At 55.1% G+C, this 14,207-nt stretch overlaps 1 protein-coding gene across 2 annotated transcripts; it reads left to right on the plus strand.

Annotated features, from left to right (window-relative positions):
* The first annotated feature begins 618 nt into the window (after positions 1-618).
* ENO1 (enolase 1) lies at positions 619-14,006 on the plus strand. 2 transcript variants are annotated; one of them, XM_054579809.1, is made up of 12 exons: positions 619-750; positions 2,914-3,007; positions 5,416-5,511; positions 6,732-6,790; positions 8,342-8,411; positions 8,861-8,994; positions 9,387-9,609; positions 10,330-10,527; positions 11,330-11,531; positions 11,968-12,076; positions 12,322-12,380; positions 13,542-14,006. In XM_054579809.1, exons 2-12 carry the CDS (start codon positions 2,923-2,925, stop codon positions 13,609-13,611), a joined length of 1,305 nt encoding a protein of 434 aa, XP_054435784.1. In that variant the 5' UTR covers positions 619-750; positions 2,914-2,922; the 3' UTR covers positions 13,612-14,006. The 2 variants fall into 2 exon arrangements, with proteins under 2 accessions (XP_054435784.1, XP_054435785.1); XM_054579810.1 differs by having other exon boundaries at positions 628-750; positions 2,837-3,007.
* The last annotated feature ends 201 nt before the right edge of the window (positions 14,007-14,207 follow it).

Raw genomic sequence — 14,207 nt, forward strand, 5'->3', positions numbered from 1 at the left:
AGGAACGTGAACGTCCTCTCGGCCACTGGGGCCTGCTACCCAAGTCTGACCCACGGAAAAGGACAAAAGGACGAGGTCACCTAGGCTGGCGGTCGGGAGCGCAGCGCACAGCCGCCGGTCGGCGCACGAGGCCACTAAGACGCAGCTCCGTGGCTCACGGCCGCCAACGTCTCTAGGCCAAAGGGGTCTCCGGGGAAGCGGCGGAGAGAGAAGGGCGGGCCGCGAAGGTCGTCATCAAGGTCGTGGGCTGGCCGTGCGGCGCCGGAACGACGCTGCGTGCGTGCGGGACTCAGAGTACGTGATAGATCCCCGAGCCCTCATGCCGGCCGCGCCACCCCGCCCCTACCCGGGGGTATCCGCGCCCCAGAGCCTGCGAGTCCAGGGGTCCCAAAGGAGGGCGGAAGTAAAGTGGGGCAGGGGTTCGCCAGCACCCGACACAGCCACGGGGAGCCAGGGCACCCCAGCACGACGACGCCCCACCTCCGCGGGTAGCCCCCCCGCTCCACTAAGGGCCGAAGAAGCGCCCCTTCTCCAGAGGGGAGGCCCGAGTGACAGTGCGCCGGGCCAATGGTGAGGCGGCACGGAGGGGGCGGGAAGTGGGCGGGTCCTTCCCGAGCTGGGCAGGAAGTCTGGGCAGTCCGCCCAAGAAAAGCTAAGGGTACTCGGGCCGCCCAGACCTTGGCGTGAACGCTCGCCTTCTTCGTCTGCAGCATCCTGCTTCTTCCCTGGGCGGCGACAGCCAGCGGCTAGGTAAGGACTCGGGAAAGAGCTGCCTAGCAGGCGCCCAGGCAGGCGGCGCGTGGGTCCTCCTGGGGCTCCTCACCTGAGACGGCGTGCCGGGGTGTTCGGCGGGGTCGTGGAAGGGGCGGGTCGGCGCGTGCGAAGCGGTCTCCCGGGGCCGGCTGTGCGGCCAGAGAGTGGGGCGCACGCGCCGGGTTTCCCCGGGTTTCAACCTGTGATTACGGAGGTATGGGACCACATAGCTGTCCTTGGAGGTCCGGAATAGGACGCGCAGGCCACGTAGGACAAGGCGTTGAGAATGGAAGGTTTTTGCGGGAAGATACAGGCCTAAGCCTGGGTGCTTTTTAAAGCCAGGCCCTTCCTAAAATGGAGCAGTCGCTCGGGAAAGGAGAGATGCGCGGGGAGCAACAAGTCCACACACCCCTCCCCCACCCCTATCCCACCAGTTGCCCCTGCTTCCCACAGGTGGCCCTAGTTGTGCAGTTCGGCGGCTGGGTGTCCAGCCCGGAAATGAGCGGTAACTAACATGACTTCGGAAGGTGTTTACCCCTGGGCAGACTGCAGCAGCGCCCTCGGGTAATTAACTGGGAAGCCTTCCAGGGGGCCTCACCCAGCTCCGGCACGGCCCAGCTCCGACTAGCCACCGACAGTCGGCTCTGATCCGACGTAAAAAGAATGAGTTTTAAGAAAGCTGACGGTTCCCTTTTACGTTTGCAATGTGGTCTTCGCTCTGGGCGGTGCGGTCCGTTGGTTGACCAGCATCCGGAGCGGGGGCGGGGGCACATGTAGGTCCTGACCGCGTGGTCCACTCCTGCCGCCCCGGTTCGGGTTTCATTCCCCAGCAGATTAAAAAGCTGTGAAGACTCCTGGTGAGACCAATCTTCCTTCCTTCCTGTGCTCCCTGAACTCTGATGACTTGTTTTTTCCATCCAATGTAAAGACAAGTTGAATTTACCTTGCCTTGCATCGCTAAAATGAAGCAAAAAATGAGTTCTTAAAACTGTAGGCTGAGGTAGTGTAGTGAAGATGTGTTTAAAAGTGCATTAAAACTAAAATCTATGCTTAAACAAATTGCCTTTTTGTAAGATAGTAGCTAAGAATCAGATACCTTTTTATCTGCTAATGAATAAAACACCATTGTTACACAGGCAGCAAAGCCACAGGAGTGACTTCAGTATCTAATTTTGAAACTTAAAAGATGCCATTTGCTGCTTCAGAACATTCCAGAAGATATTGGAGGGGCGCCCAGCTAGACGATGGCTTCTGAACACTAATTCAGTTCCTTTCATCCACGCTTTAGTCCTCCGAGTGGTTCAGTTTCTTCCTCGGAGAAAATAGTGAGAGGCTTTCTTTGAAGACTTGCTAATTGTTATTTGTAGCCGCATTTTTTTTTTAAACGGTGTTTTCAAAGGAAGACTTCCCTTGGAGCCTTGGTGTTCAAAGATAGAATCTTTCCCCTATTTATAAAATATGGCATAATTAAGGTTTTTAAATGGGGCATTATTGATGTGTTCTTATCTTGCTAAAGACCTGAGTACTGTGCGCTTTGCAAGCCCCAGAAAGTGGCAGTAGCCAAGATCACAGCACCCAGACCAGGGAGTTTGCTGATTATCTGAGAGTCACCAGTTGAACATTCTGCTGCTACCTCGAGTTGAACATGCTGAAATGAGTCCCAAACAGTCAATCCGCTGGACTCAGATCTTCCTCCTGTCCACCCCAGCCCCCATGTTCAGTCCTAGATGGTTTTGCTATGACCTTCATTTCCCCTTCGTCCTGACTTGGTCCCTTTCTGTGTCCATGCCAACCCTCGTTGTTAACCAGTGACAGTAATTACTTTCCAGCTGCCCCCTCTGCAGCCATTCTCCATCAGCACATTCATCTTCCCTGCTGGATTTGATTTTTCCCTGGCATACACCTTTTCAGGCTTCCTTGGCCTATAGGACAAGCCTCCACTGCCGGGGTTTAAGGCCTTGCAGAGCTGGGCCTCCCCTGCCTTTTCAGGAGCGATCCCCACTGCTTTGAGCAGGCTTTTCCCCACTGTAGCCCACCTTCCTGCATCCAGTGTTTGGTCCAGAGCGGGTTCTTTCTCATCCAGAAAGCCTCAGGCGTGGTCCCTTGAATGAATGAGCCAAGGCTGCATTGTGGTTTGTTTTGTGAACTCTTCCCGCACAGAAGTTCACCATGTCTATCCTGAAGCTGCATGCCAGAGAGATCTTCGATTCTCGTGGGAATCCCACTGTTGAGGTGGATCTCTGCACCTCAAAAGGTATGTGCCACCTCTGCTTCTCTAGTTCCTTCCACCACCCTCTATTTTTTAAAACTTTCTTAAAGTGACAGAGCCCTGGGCAGGGAAAAGTTTATTACTGTAAACGCCTTTCTTTCTTGTCTGCACATGGCTGGTAGGTTGTGATTTCTGGCTGGGGTTGTGGTTGTGAGGCCGGAGTCCCTGTCTTGTTGCTTCCTACATCAGTGGCAAGAAAGGAAGGTCATTTTTTGTCTCCAAACGGGCCCATCGCTAATTTGCTTTGAAGCTTGTTGCAACCACATAAGCAAGTGTAAGTGTCAATATAGCACTATCATCTTTGTTTCCAGAAATCACTCTTAAGCTAAAGACTGGGGACAGTTCTTACTTCCAGGTGTTGGGCTCTTCCGAGGGGCCCTTGTCTTTACCTGCTGTCAGTCCCCCGAGGGAGAGTTTGCCTGCGTAGAAAGAAGGGATCAGCAGAAGCTCCTATGGAGCCCTGTGTCACCTCCACCACTGTCCCAGCTCTGTTCTCAATGGGCGTAGCGGGTGAGGCTGGAAGAGGAGGGCTGGGCAGAACCATCTAGTGGAGCTGAGCACGTGGAGACCTGCCCGTCAGAGCTGAGTCACATCTGAATCACAGGCCTGGCTGCTAAACCTCCAGCCCTTCCCTTCCTGCTCTTGCCCCCTCCCCCGTGGCCCAGAAAAGGAAGCTCTCCAGCCCAGGTGGCGTTGGGCAAAGGTCTGCCTGTGTTCTGCGTGTGCTTGCCATGGCGGGCGCTCTCGGAGTCGGGGTTCCTCCTGAGCTTGGGCTCTGCGCAAAGGCCATGGCTCCCTGAATTGCTGAGAACTTTCTTGCATCCTAGAGATTGGCTTACTTAGTCGGCGGGTAGAACTTTCCATTTGGAAATTAATGGACCTCAAACAACAACAACAAAAGACTTAAGACACTAGAGGATTGTTGAGAATGGGCCATTTTCTCAGAAACACTTAAAACAAGTAAAATTAATTTTTTTTTTTTTTGAAATTTAAATGAATGGAACTTTCCTTCTTATGTGTCTTAATCCCCTTCAAATAAAACAGCAAATAGATTTGTTAGAATTTCATCACTTCCTTCTCTGTTCAAATTTATTTTTTAGGGAAGTTTTACATTCACAGCAGAATTGAGCGGAAGGTTCAGAGTTCGCATGTACCCGACTATCAACACCCCCACCCACCAAAGCGGTCCACTGGTTACAGTCAAACCTGCCCCGACACTTTCTCCCACAAAGTCCATAGGTTACTCCTGCTTTCGTTGCTTCTCCACCTGGTCCAGTGCCTGCTAGATGTGCAGAAAGCCAGGCCTGTGTCCAGAAGAATGTCCCACTCACACACAGTCACAGCAGTGACACACACATACTAACAGATCATCTGATCACAGCTCCTGGCTGTTTTTGTTTTGTTGGGTTGTTTGTTTTTTTTTGTTTTTTTTTTTTAACTTTGTTCACTTGCCTTCACATCCCCATACACCCACCCCTTCTTCACCGACCTCGGCTGGGAAATGCCGTACAGTGTCAGGTAGAGTGCGGCGGCTGCCCCCTACACCTGTCTGCCCCGTGCGGCCGGATCTCTGCGGTACCTTTCTTGACGCTGTCCCTCTGCAGGGTGTACCGTCCTCTGCCCCCTGGCGTGGGTTTCCCTGTATGGCGGGTGCCTGAGTGCAGCGCTTTATTGTGTTCAGGTGTCAGTAAACTCTGCCCCTTGTTGTCTTTATTCTTCCCACCAACCCACCCCCCCAATCTATCCTGTTTTCTGGTTGCCTGTTAGCAGAGAACCCCCAAGTAGTATTTATCACTGCTTAATCTGAAACGGCTGAACCACAGCTGCCTCTTAAGCCAGTGCTTTCAAGACCTGAGAGCGGGCAGTCAGGCCTCAGAGCGGTCCATGGGTGACTTAGCAGCGGGACTGCCTGAAATGCCTTGTCATCTTTCTGTCGATTACGTGTTGAAACGATAGTGTTTGGAATATATTGGGCTAAATGAGGTATGTTAAATTTATTTCCCCTGCTTTTAATCTTTAACTGCAACATGGCTGCTAGGCACCGGTAAATCCCATATGCAGTGCACATGTTTCTGTTGGGCTGGTCCACGGACACAGACGTGCCGCCCCCCCATTTCACAGTCTGTTTTTATAAGATGCCTGGGTGATCTGTGTGCACATTAAGGTTTGAGAAGCTCTGCTCCAGAGCTTTTTCTTTGAAGTGAAGAAATTCGTCAGCTTGCTGTGAGCTCCGTGTTGCAGAATCATGCAGACGTGGAAAGCTGGAAGGAGAGGCCGCCTGAGCCTCGCAGGCGGTGGAAGGAAGCCACAGTGTTGCCCAATGAGCTATGCCAGGGCGGGGGCGGTAGCTGTGCCTGACCGTCACCGCTGTTTCCCTCTCCCTCAACATCCAGGTCTCTTCAGAGCTGCTGTGCCCAGTGGTGCCTCAACTGGTATCTATGAGGCTCTGGAGCTCCGGGACAATGACAAGACACGCTACTTGGGCAAAGGTAGGAGTCCGCCCCGCAGCCTCCCCGGCCCTGCATGGCTCGTATTTGAGGGTGGGAGGCGCAGCCCACCCTGGTACAGCCGGCAGGCACCCCACACACGGAGGACCAGAGAGTTGCCTGCTGACTCCGGGGTTCTTGCGCCGGGACCCCCAGGGGCAGGTGTTTGAACGCTTGTTTCTATTAAGGCTTGTGTCCAGCTGGTGAACGACTCCCGGGTAGGCCTTGGAGCCTCCAGATGAGAAGACGTGTTGGCACTAACGGAGAGCCTTGCTGGTCTCTCAGGAGGGCTCAGGGCACCCCCCAGACCATCGGCCCTCTTCAGGGCTCCAGGAGGGAAGTGTCTGGAAGGTCTGTCTGGCTAATGGCTCCCTGTTAATGGTGACCCGCACGCCAGCGGTTGCACCTTGGTCTCTGTCCACCGATTGACAGAAGCCCTGCTCTAGCAGAGCTGGCCCCGGGGTGGGGGTGTTCACCCACCCGTAGACAGACGCAGACCACAGAAAAGCAGAGAAGGCTGGACCATGTCCTCTCAATGAGGGGGACAGTGTTACCACAGTTTCTGGCCCACAAAGGACCACAGAACGTCCTCAGGGGAGAGGGGCAGGCCTGCAATGAGGTTGGAAACGCTGGGCTGAAGTCCCGGCTTGAAGGTCTACAAAGGGCCCTTCCACGGGGTTCGGTGGCTCCGGGCCCAGGCACGTATGTGTCTACGGCGGGACAGCGCCGTGCCTTGCCTGTAATGAGGGTGGACTCGTGGTCCCTGCAGTGTTTGCCCACCTTCTGTCTCCTCTCACTCCCTGTCCTTCACAGCCTTTCCTTTCTGTTCTTTCTTTTTTTTCCTTCTCTGTCAACCTCCACTGGTCAGGTGTCTCCAGACCCGTTAAGTATATTAATGAGTTCCTGGCACCAGCCTTGTGCACGCAGGTAATGCATTGCACATCCTTTAGTTTCTGCAGCTGGTGCATCCAGTGCATGGTCTTGCCAACTAACCTCCGCTCTGTGTGGCGGCTCTAACCTGGGGGTCCTAGGTAAGAGCACTCAGACTGGGCCAAAAAGTCCTCCAATATCGGGGGCAGAGGGACATGGGATTTGCAGGAGGTGCCACTGAGGGTCTCTGGTGGGCTCCTGGCTGTCTGGGTTCGCGTCAGTGGCTCTCCAGCAACGCTGCTCAAGCCTGGTTCTCATTAATGTCAGTAATCTGATTTGGTTGTTCCTTCTAGGTGTCTCAAAGGCTGTTGAGCACATCAATAAAACTATTGCGCCTGCCCTGATTAGCAAGGTAGGATCTGCCCCTGGACAACTAATGAATATTAACACCCCAAGAGCTCCCCGAGGCCGGGGGCTCCCTTGTTGGTGGAGGAGCTCATTCTGAGCGCTGAGGAAGCCGTATGGATTCCCTGTCAGCATGGCCATAGTTTGCCTTTGCTAAGCTACCCCCTGCGAGTCCACGTCTGACCGTGCATGGATCGGAGCGGGGGCGGGAGCCGCCCTCGAGCCTTGAGTTTTCCTCCAACCGTCTTGACCTTTGGGAAGTTAATGCCCAGGCGTGTTGGACATAGTGTCCATGGTGACGGACTCATTTGTCATGAACTGTGGAATTTACTGTGTTTCTACTGGCTTTCTCAACAGTGGAGCTCTTGTTAAGTCTTACTTGGAACTTCAGTGTGTCAGACATATTAAAAGTAGAACCGCTGTAGGTGAGGCAGGCCCGACCTGCTCGGCAGTGTGGCCTTATTATTCTCCCTCTGTAACTCCTGCGGCCCTTGCCTGGGGTGGGGGATTTGAAAACCCCTCAGTGGAAAAAGGCTGAAATGCGCCGCAGCGCCCTCATCTGTTCTGGGCCAGGGCCCCACCCGCCTTGAACGGGCCCTGTGTGCCGGTGGCCCAGGGCTCCGCTGCGTCTCTCCCCGCTGGCTCATTTTGGCTTGGCCTTTAGGGGACGCTGTAATTGGTCCCCAGACAGTTGGCCATTACCGCCCTGTGGCGCACACGCTCCGTCTGTCTCCGGAACAGCCCCTGCCCCCATTCTCTGTGCCTTGGAGCTCTTCCTTGGCCTGACTAACTGAATGGGGGCCTCCCCGGACGCTTTTGCCACAGATGCCTTGTCAAAAAGCAAATGCCACCAAATTGTTAACATGGCATGATGGAGTTATGTGCGGTTTTATAGTTGAGTTTGCTAGAAAGAACATTATAAATAAAATGATGCATCGTTATGATTCAGTTAAAGTAATACCAACTTTTATTACACATTATGTTGAGCCAGTTTTCAAGATACCAATTTTATTACTTCATAATTTTACAAAAGTGTTCATCAACTCTTTCGCTAAGTGGTTTCGGACTGTTGCAAGAACCCTGTCTTTCCTCAGCTGCTGAAGTTCGCAGTCACTGAGGACTGCCAAGAGCGACACTGTCGAGTGAATAGCCTACCTTTCGAGCATATCGCTTGTTTGAGTGGTCGATAAAATGTTATTTATTGTCCCAAAAGTCACACTACTCTGTAGTAATACCTTGATTAGCATGTACCAGTCCACTCTGTCATGTGTGTGACGTAACTCCAAGTCCAAGGTAGCACATGGACCCAACCTTACGTGTTTTCCTGATTGGCTCTCTGGTGCTTGGAGACATGCCTGATAGTAGTAAAGCGAGCGGAGGGCGGTTTTGTGTCTTCCTGGTGTCTCTGGAATTTATCCCCTCCCCACTTTTGCCTGTCAGACAAATGTATAACACAGAGCTGATTTGGACTCTGCGCAGTTCCAAAGTTCTGTCACTTCTACGACGGTACAAAGGCCGTGCAAACAGAGTGACGTGTCTCTCCTTCCCCCCCCCATAGAAACTGAGCGTCGTGGAGCAGGAGAAGATTGACATGCTGATGATAGAGATGGACGGGACAGAGAACAAATGTGAGTGACTGAGGTGGAACCCTTGCCAGGGAAGACTGGCATCTCCTGAGGACCTTCCCATCCCTTGGGGACGGGCCGTGTAGTCCCTGACGGGGAACTGTGCGCACCTGTGGTCTGCTGATTCCCTCCTCACCTTAGCAAATCGCAGTTTTAAGTATCAGGAGCACAGGTGGCAGCAGCTTGTCTGAGGGTCGCTCAGAAGAGAGTACTCCTTTACGCTAACCCAGCAGTTGGTGGGCTTTGCCAGGGGTCCATACACCAAAGAAAGGGCTTTCTCTTAGGGGAAAAAGCAGATACGTCCACATGGAACGCGGTTTGCATTTTTAGCTGGAACCTGCAAAGCAGACACAGCGAAGGGCGAACGAGATACAGGATGCGGGACGGGCAGCCGGAGGAGGGGTGACAAGCAAGAAATACCTCTTCACTCTGCTCCTCCTGTTCCGTTCTAGCTAAGTTCGGTGCGAACGCCATCCTGGGAGTGTCCCTGGCTGTCTGCAAGGCCGGGGCTGTAGAGAAGGGGGTGCCCCTGTACCGCCACATTGCTGACCTGGCCGGCAATGCCGAGGTCATCCTGCCGGTCCCGGTGAGTGGATTCTTTGGACTTCCCAAGTGAGGAGTTGGGAGCATAAGCTTTCTCATGGGGACCTGAGGCCACCTGTGTCCTGCTGTCATCCACCTGCGACTCCCACCACAGCCGACATGAGCAGGCTCTGGGGGTCTCAGCAGCAGCAGACAGCGCCTCTGCCGCTTGCTAAGAGTGACCCTGAGCAGGGGCCTCGACTTCCCTGCCCCCCCGCCCAACTCCTTTATGATTGACGGGGGAGAGGGGTGAAAATCACACTCGTTCGGCTGCATTCGTTCACTGAGAGAGTGGCTGGCGCTTAGACCATGGAGCCCTCGTAGCCACACAGGGCCGTGCAGGTGGATGCCGCGCTCCCCTGGGCTGGTCCTGACCTAGCCGTCGTCTCTCCGCAGGCTTTCAATGTCATCAACGGTGGTTCCCACGCTGGCAACAAGTTGGCCATGCAGGAGTTCATGATCCTCCCCGTCGGTGCCGCCAACTTCAAGGAAGCCATGCGCATTGGTGCGGAGGTTTACCACAACCTGAAGAACGTCATCAAGGAGAAATACGGGAAAGACGCCACCAATGTGGGGGACGAAGGCGGGTTTGCTCCCAACATCCTGGAGAATAAAGAAGGTGAGGCTGCAGAGGAGCCCCGAGTTCCTCGGCACTGAATTCAGGGTGAGAGTTTTAGAGGCACAGAAGGTCTTAGCACAAGAAACCACGGCTGAGGTTTTCTCCTTTGGAAGGGAAGTAGAGCCTAAGGGCGCCTCGTGAGAGAGAGTGTCTGCCCTGCTCTGTGGGTCACCATAGGACATGGATGTCATTCAGCCATTTGACCATAAAACATGGCCTCTTGTGTGGTTTAGCAAACAGCCCATGGGGTCTGCTGTGGAGCAGGAGCCACGTGTTTGTGTCTATTTCCCAACGGGCGGCTCGGCCGAGCGAGGCAAAGCCCGGACACGGCCCACTATCCTGGGCCCTGCCACCGGCTCCCTCTTGGATGCAGCCTTGCTCCGTTTAAAGCCTGTTCCTCGGGACAGCCGACCTCAGCTGGCCACTGTCACTGTCTCGTGCCCAGCACAGCAGTCCTGGGTGCTAACATCAGGAGCGTCTGTCAGCGAGAGCCTCTGTTCTTACGGTCAAGGGGAGTTGCCCACCAGGCGATGCACAAGGCGTGCAGACCAACGGCGTCTTGTCCTGAAGCAAAAAAAAGTAACTGGGACCCCTGAAACCGATGGTTGGGGCCAGAGCACTTCTTGGTCTTTGTTATGGTTCCCCTTTGGTAGCTGTTAAAGAAAAAATGGGATCTTTACCTGACTGGTTTCCACACTTGTCGCCGCCATCTCTGTCCAGCTCTGGAGCTGCTGAAGAACGCCATCGGCAAGGCTGGCTACACTGACAAGGTGGTCATCGGCATGGATGTCGCTGCCTCTGAGTTCTTCAGGTCGGGAAAGTATGACCTGGACTTCAAGTCGCCCGATGACCCCAGCAGGTACATCAGCCCTGACGAGCTGGCCAACCTGTACATGTCCTTCATCAAGAACTACCCGGGTGAGTGCCTCCAGGGCCCCGGCCCCATTCTCCGCCATGGTGCACGCACGTGGGGCAGGGGCCACGCTCGGCCTGCTGGGGCCGCTGCAAGCGTGGGAGTGGGTGGGCGGCCGCACCACTTGCGTCCCCCCCAGGGCGTTTCCCATTCAGGTGCACACAGTGCCGGGGGCTTGACACAGGCGCCTGTGCAGAGAGGAGTCGGCAGTGGTCTGTAGTGCCAGTGAGCAGGGACGCCACGTGACAGGCGTGTACACAGTCGGAACGCCTCCTGTCACTGTCATGTGACAGCCCCCTGAGCAAGTGCAGTCTTGGCTCGGTCACACAGGTGAGGAAGGCGAGCTCTGTTAGGCAGACTGAGCCAGGCGCTCCTGTAGGCCTGTCCGCCCTCAACGCACACAGCATAGGCAGGGACTCTCAGTGCCACTTTGTGAGAGACAACCGGAGGCTCAGGGCGGCCAGAGCAAGATTTCAGACCAGAAAGGCTGCCGCCAAGCCAAGCCCCTGCAGTAGCCGCAGAGCTAACTCACTTGCTCAAGGCAGAGCTGAAACACAAGCCACCCTGGGCAGGAAAGCGCCCCACTTACTGATGCGGGCCTAAGGGCTGCGGGTGACTTGTGTGCCCTGGCCCAGGAGTAGGCTAGGAGGCCAGAGGGTTTCCAGGAGAAGAGCTGAGAGCCGCCCCCGTCCTGTTGGGGAGAGGCGTGAGGCCAGGGGGGCCGCGGGGCGGGAGGAAAATGAGCCCGGCCTTGCCGCAGAGGAGGCTGGGGGGCCCCCCTGAGGAGGCATGGCTCTGTTTCCTCAGTGGTGTCCATCGAAGACCCCTTCGACCAGGATGACTGGGGGGCATGGAGCAAGTTCACTGCTAGCGCGGGCATCCAGGTGGTAGGGGATGACCTCACGGTGACCAACCCCAAGCGCATTGCCAAGGCCGTGAATGAGAAGTCGTGCAACTGCCTCCTGCTCAAAGTGAACCAGATCGGCTCCGTGACCGAGTCGCTGCAGGCGTGAGTGCCCTCGGGGAGCAGCCTCGGCCATGGGTCTGGGGGGCTCCCACCAGAGCTGTAAAGGGGTTTCACATTTGAACCCTCAGTGGCCTGTAAGCCGCAGCCCCAAGGGGACTAGGGCGTTGGCCAGTTGTGGCCTAATCCTGACCACTTCATAGCCCGAGACTTGTGACTTCATTTCACATGGAGAAAGAACGTCAGGAGAGCGGTCTCTCTCCCCTCAAGAAGGCTGGAAGCCATTTTTGAGACGTGACTGGAGGGCGGATGAGGCCCTTGGGTCTAATGGGGTCAGAGGAGGGCCAGCTGCTCCTGGGCCCTGACCCGTCCCCTGGTCCCCTGGTCCCCTGCCCCCCTGCCCGGGATGGTGAGTCTTGTCAGCAGGAGGGGCTGTTGTGGAGACGGAGCCAGTGCACCTGGTTTGTTTCCTGACTTCCAGGTGCAAGCTGGCCCAGTCCAATGGCTGGGGTGTCATGGTGTCTCATCGCTCCGGGGAGACCGAGGATACCTTCATCGCCGACCTGGTGGTGGGGCTCTGCACTGGGCAGGTAAAGAGCTCCCTGGGAGGAAAGCTGGTCCTCGTTCTTCCTCTGACCTCAACTTCCTGAACCCAGAATGGGGGTGGGGGCGTGAGTGGGGTCCTGGGTGCCCCCTCATTCCCCTTTTCCCTAGGGCCAGAGGTCCTCCTTAAGAAACCATTCTCTCTGTTGCCACGATGCACTCCTTGCCCGAAATGCCTACCAAGATTCAATGTCTGCTGTGAGCAAACATGACTGTTCTTTTTTCCTTCCAGATCAAGACTGGTGCACCTTGCCGATCTGAGCGCTTGGCCAAGTACAACCAGCTCCTCAGGTAAGGAGGATGTGTGTGCTGAGTGTGCGGGCACTGCCCTCCGCGAGGAGCCCCTGACCCTGTGGAGATCAGGACCTGTGACCCTGATCTCCAAGGTGCCCACAGGGAGGATCCCCAGTGGTTTTGTGTGCAGAGTGAAAGGCTTCAGCGTCCTGTAGTAATACTCTGGGGGGCGTTTGCAGGCCAGGGGCCCAAACAGTGTGAGGCTGAAGTAGAGGGGGACAATTGTCACAGAGCCAGGAGCGTGTTCTATACAATGCTGCCATCTGCTGGTCGAAGAGGGAACAGGCTCCCTGTTGGACAATCAATTTTAAGAGCCTTAGTGATTATTTAATTTAACCCCCTTGTTTCATGGACAAGGAAGTTATCAGGGCTCGGAGAGACACAGAAAATTCTGAAGGGCGAACAGCAGGATTTTGCTTTGGGGTGTTATGGTCCCCGCATTTTTTGTCTTGGTTGTGTCCTTAGGAGGCTCCCAAACCCAGGGAGACTTGTCCCTTCTTTTTTGTTACTTTTTCCAGTCTTTCAGGGAAAAGGAATATCCATTTTATAAGTCCTTCCACATTACTCCTTCAAAACTATCCTGGACATTTTCAAGCATTAAAAAAAACAGCAAGGGGTACGCCTTTCCCCATTGCCCAGATTCACCAGCTGTCGCTGTGGCTCCGCGCTGTCCCCTTTACCCCTGCCTCTGACTTCAGCGCAAATCCCACATGTGTCACGACTCCGCCTGTCAGGGGACTCTGTCGTCACTGTCCCCCCAGCGAGCATTGAGTCTGTAATGTCAGCGCCAGGTCCGGTCATCCCTTCGGTCTCCCCAGGATCCCGTGCCCACACTAGGTTCCCCTCCTTTTCCCTTGTGCCGCTTGTTGAAGAGACTGGGTTTTCCTTTCACTTAAAAGTTTTCTTGTATTCAAAGAAATAGCAGTTGCGACATTTCTTCTACTTGGTCCTGCAGGAACAGGCGGGGGGGTGGGGGAGTGGGCTGGTGGTGGACTTGGGCGAGGGCTGTCCCAGCCCCGGCACCGCACGGGCACTCAGAATACGTCGCACAGGCTGTGCGAGTGTCGGGGTCTTGATCTCTCTGGGTGAAAAAACCTAACTGCACTGAGATTTGACTCTGTTTTCCTTTCCCCTCTCTCTACCCGTCTCCTTCCCAAGAATCGAAGAGGAACTGGGCAGCAAGGCCAAGTTCGCCGGCAGGAACTTCAGAAACCCCCTCGCCAAGTAAGCCCTGAGCAGGCGAGCCCTGAGCCCTGCAGTCGCTGGGCAGCGAAGTAGACCTCTGCTGCCGACTTCTGCACGGGCCGCCCCAGGCCCCGCTGGTCCTTGCAGGGGCCTCTGGTAGTCCAGGCCCTGCCCCCCGCCCCCTCCTGTGGTGTTCTCACTGCTTCCTTAGAACTGCTGCAAAGGCCAGGCGTGTCCCCCTGGAACCCCGGCAGAAACCCAGCCCTATAGTCATGTGATTGGCCCAAGTCATTGTGTATTTCACCTCGCTTCTCAAGTGTCTGGAGCCAAGTGTATCTACATTATAGTCTCTGAGGTACCCACAGGGAAGATCCCCAGTGGTTTTGTGTGCAGAATAAAGAGGCTTCACCATCCTGTAGGAATACTCTGTGTGTGTGTGTTGTGTGTAGTGCAATCTGAGAGTCTCACTGTCCTTGTGTCTAGAGTGTTCGTGGGCGTTGCCCTTCAAGGGTTAGAGGCTTTGTCATGAAAAACGGGACAAGGACTTTGTGGACATTTGCCTGAGTCCTTGGGAGGGCAATTTAGGTGAGAGAGGATGTGTGCTGTGTCCTCTGTACAGGTTGGGTCAGCTGGGGGAAT

Source organism: Pteronotus mesoamericanus, unplaced genomic scaffold (assembly GCF_021234165.1).
Source record: "Pteronotus mesoamericanus isolate MK-2021 breed Mesoamerican mustached bat unplaced genomic scaffold, CSHL_Meso_final contig_557, whole genome shotgun sequence".
Classification (NCBI taxonomy): domain Eukaryota; kingdom Metazoa; phylum Chordata; class Mammalia; order Chiroptera; family Mormoopidae; genus Pteronotus; species Pteronotus mesoamericanus.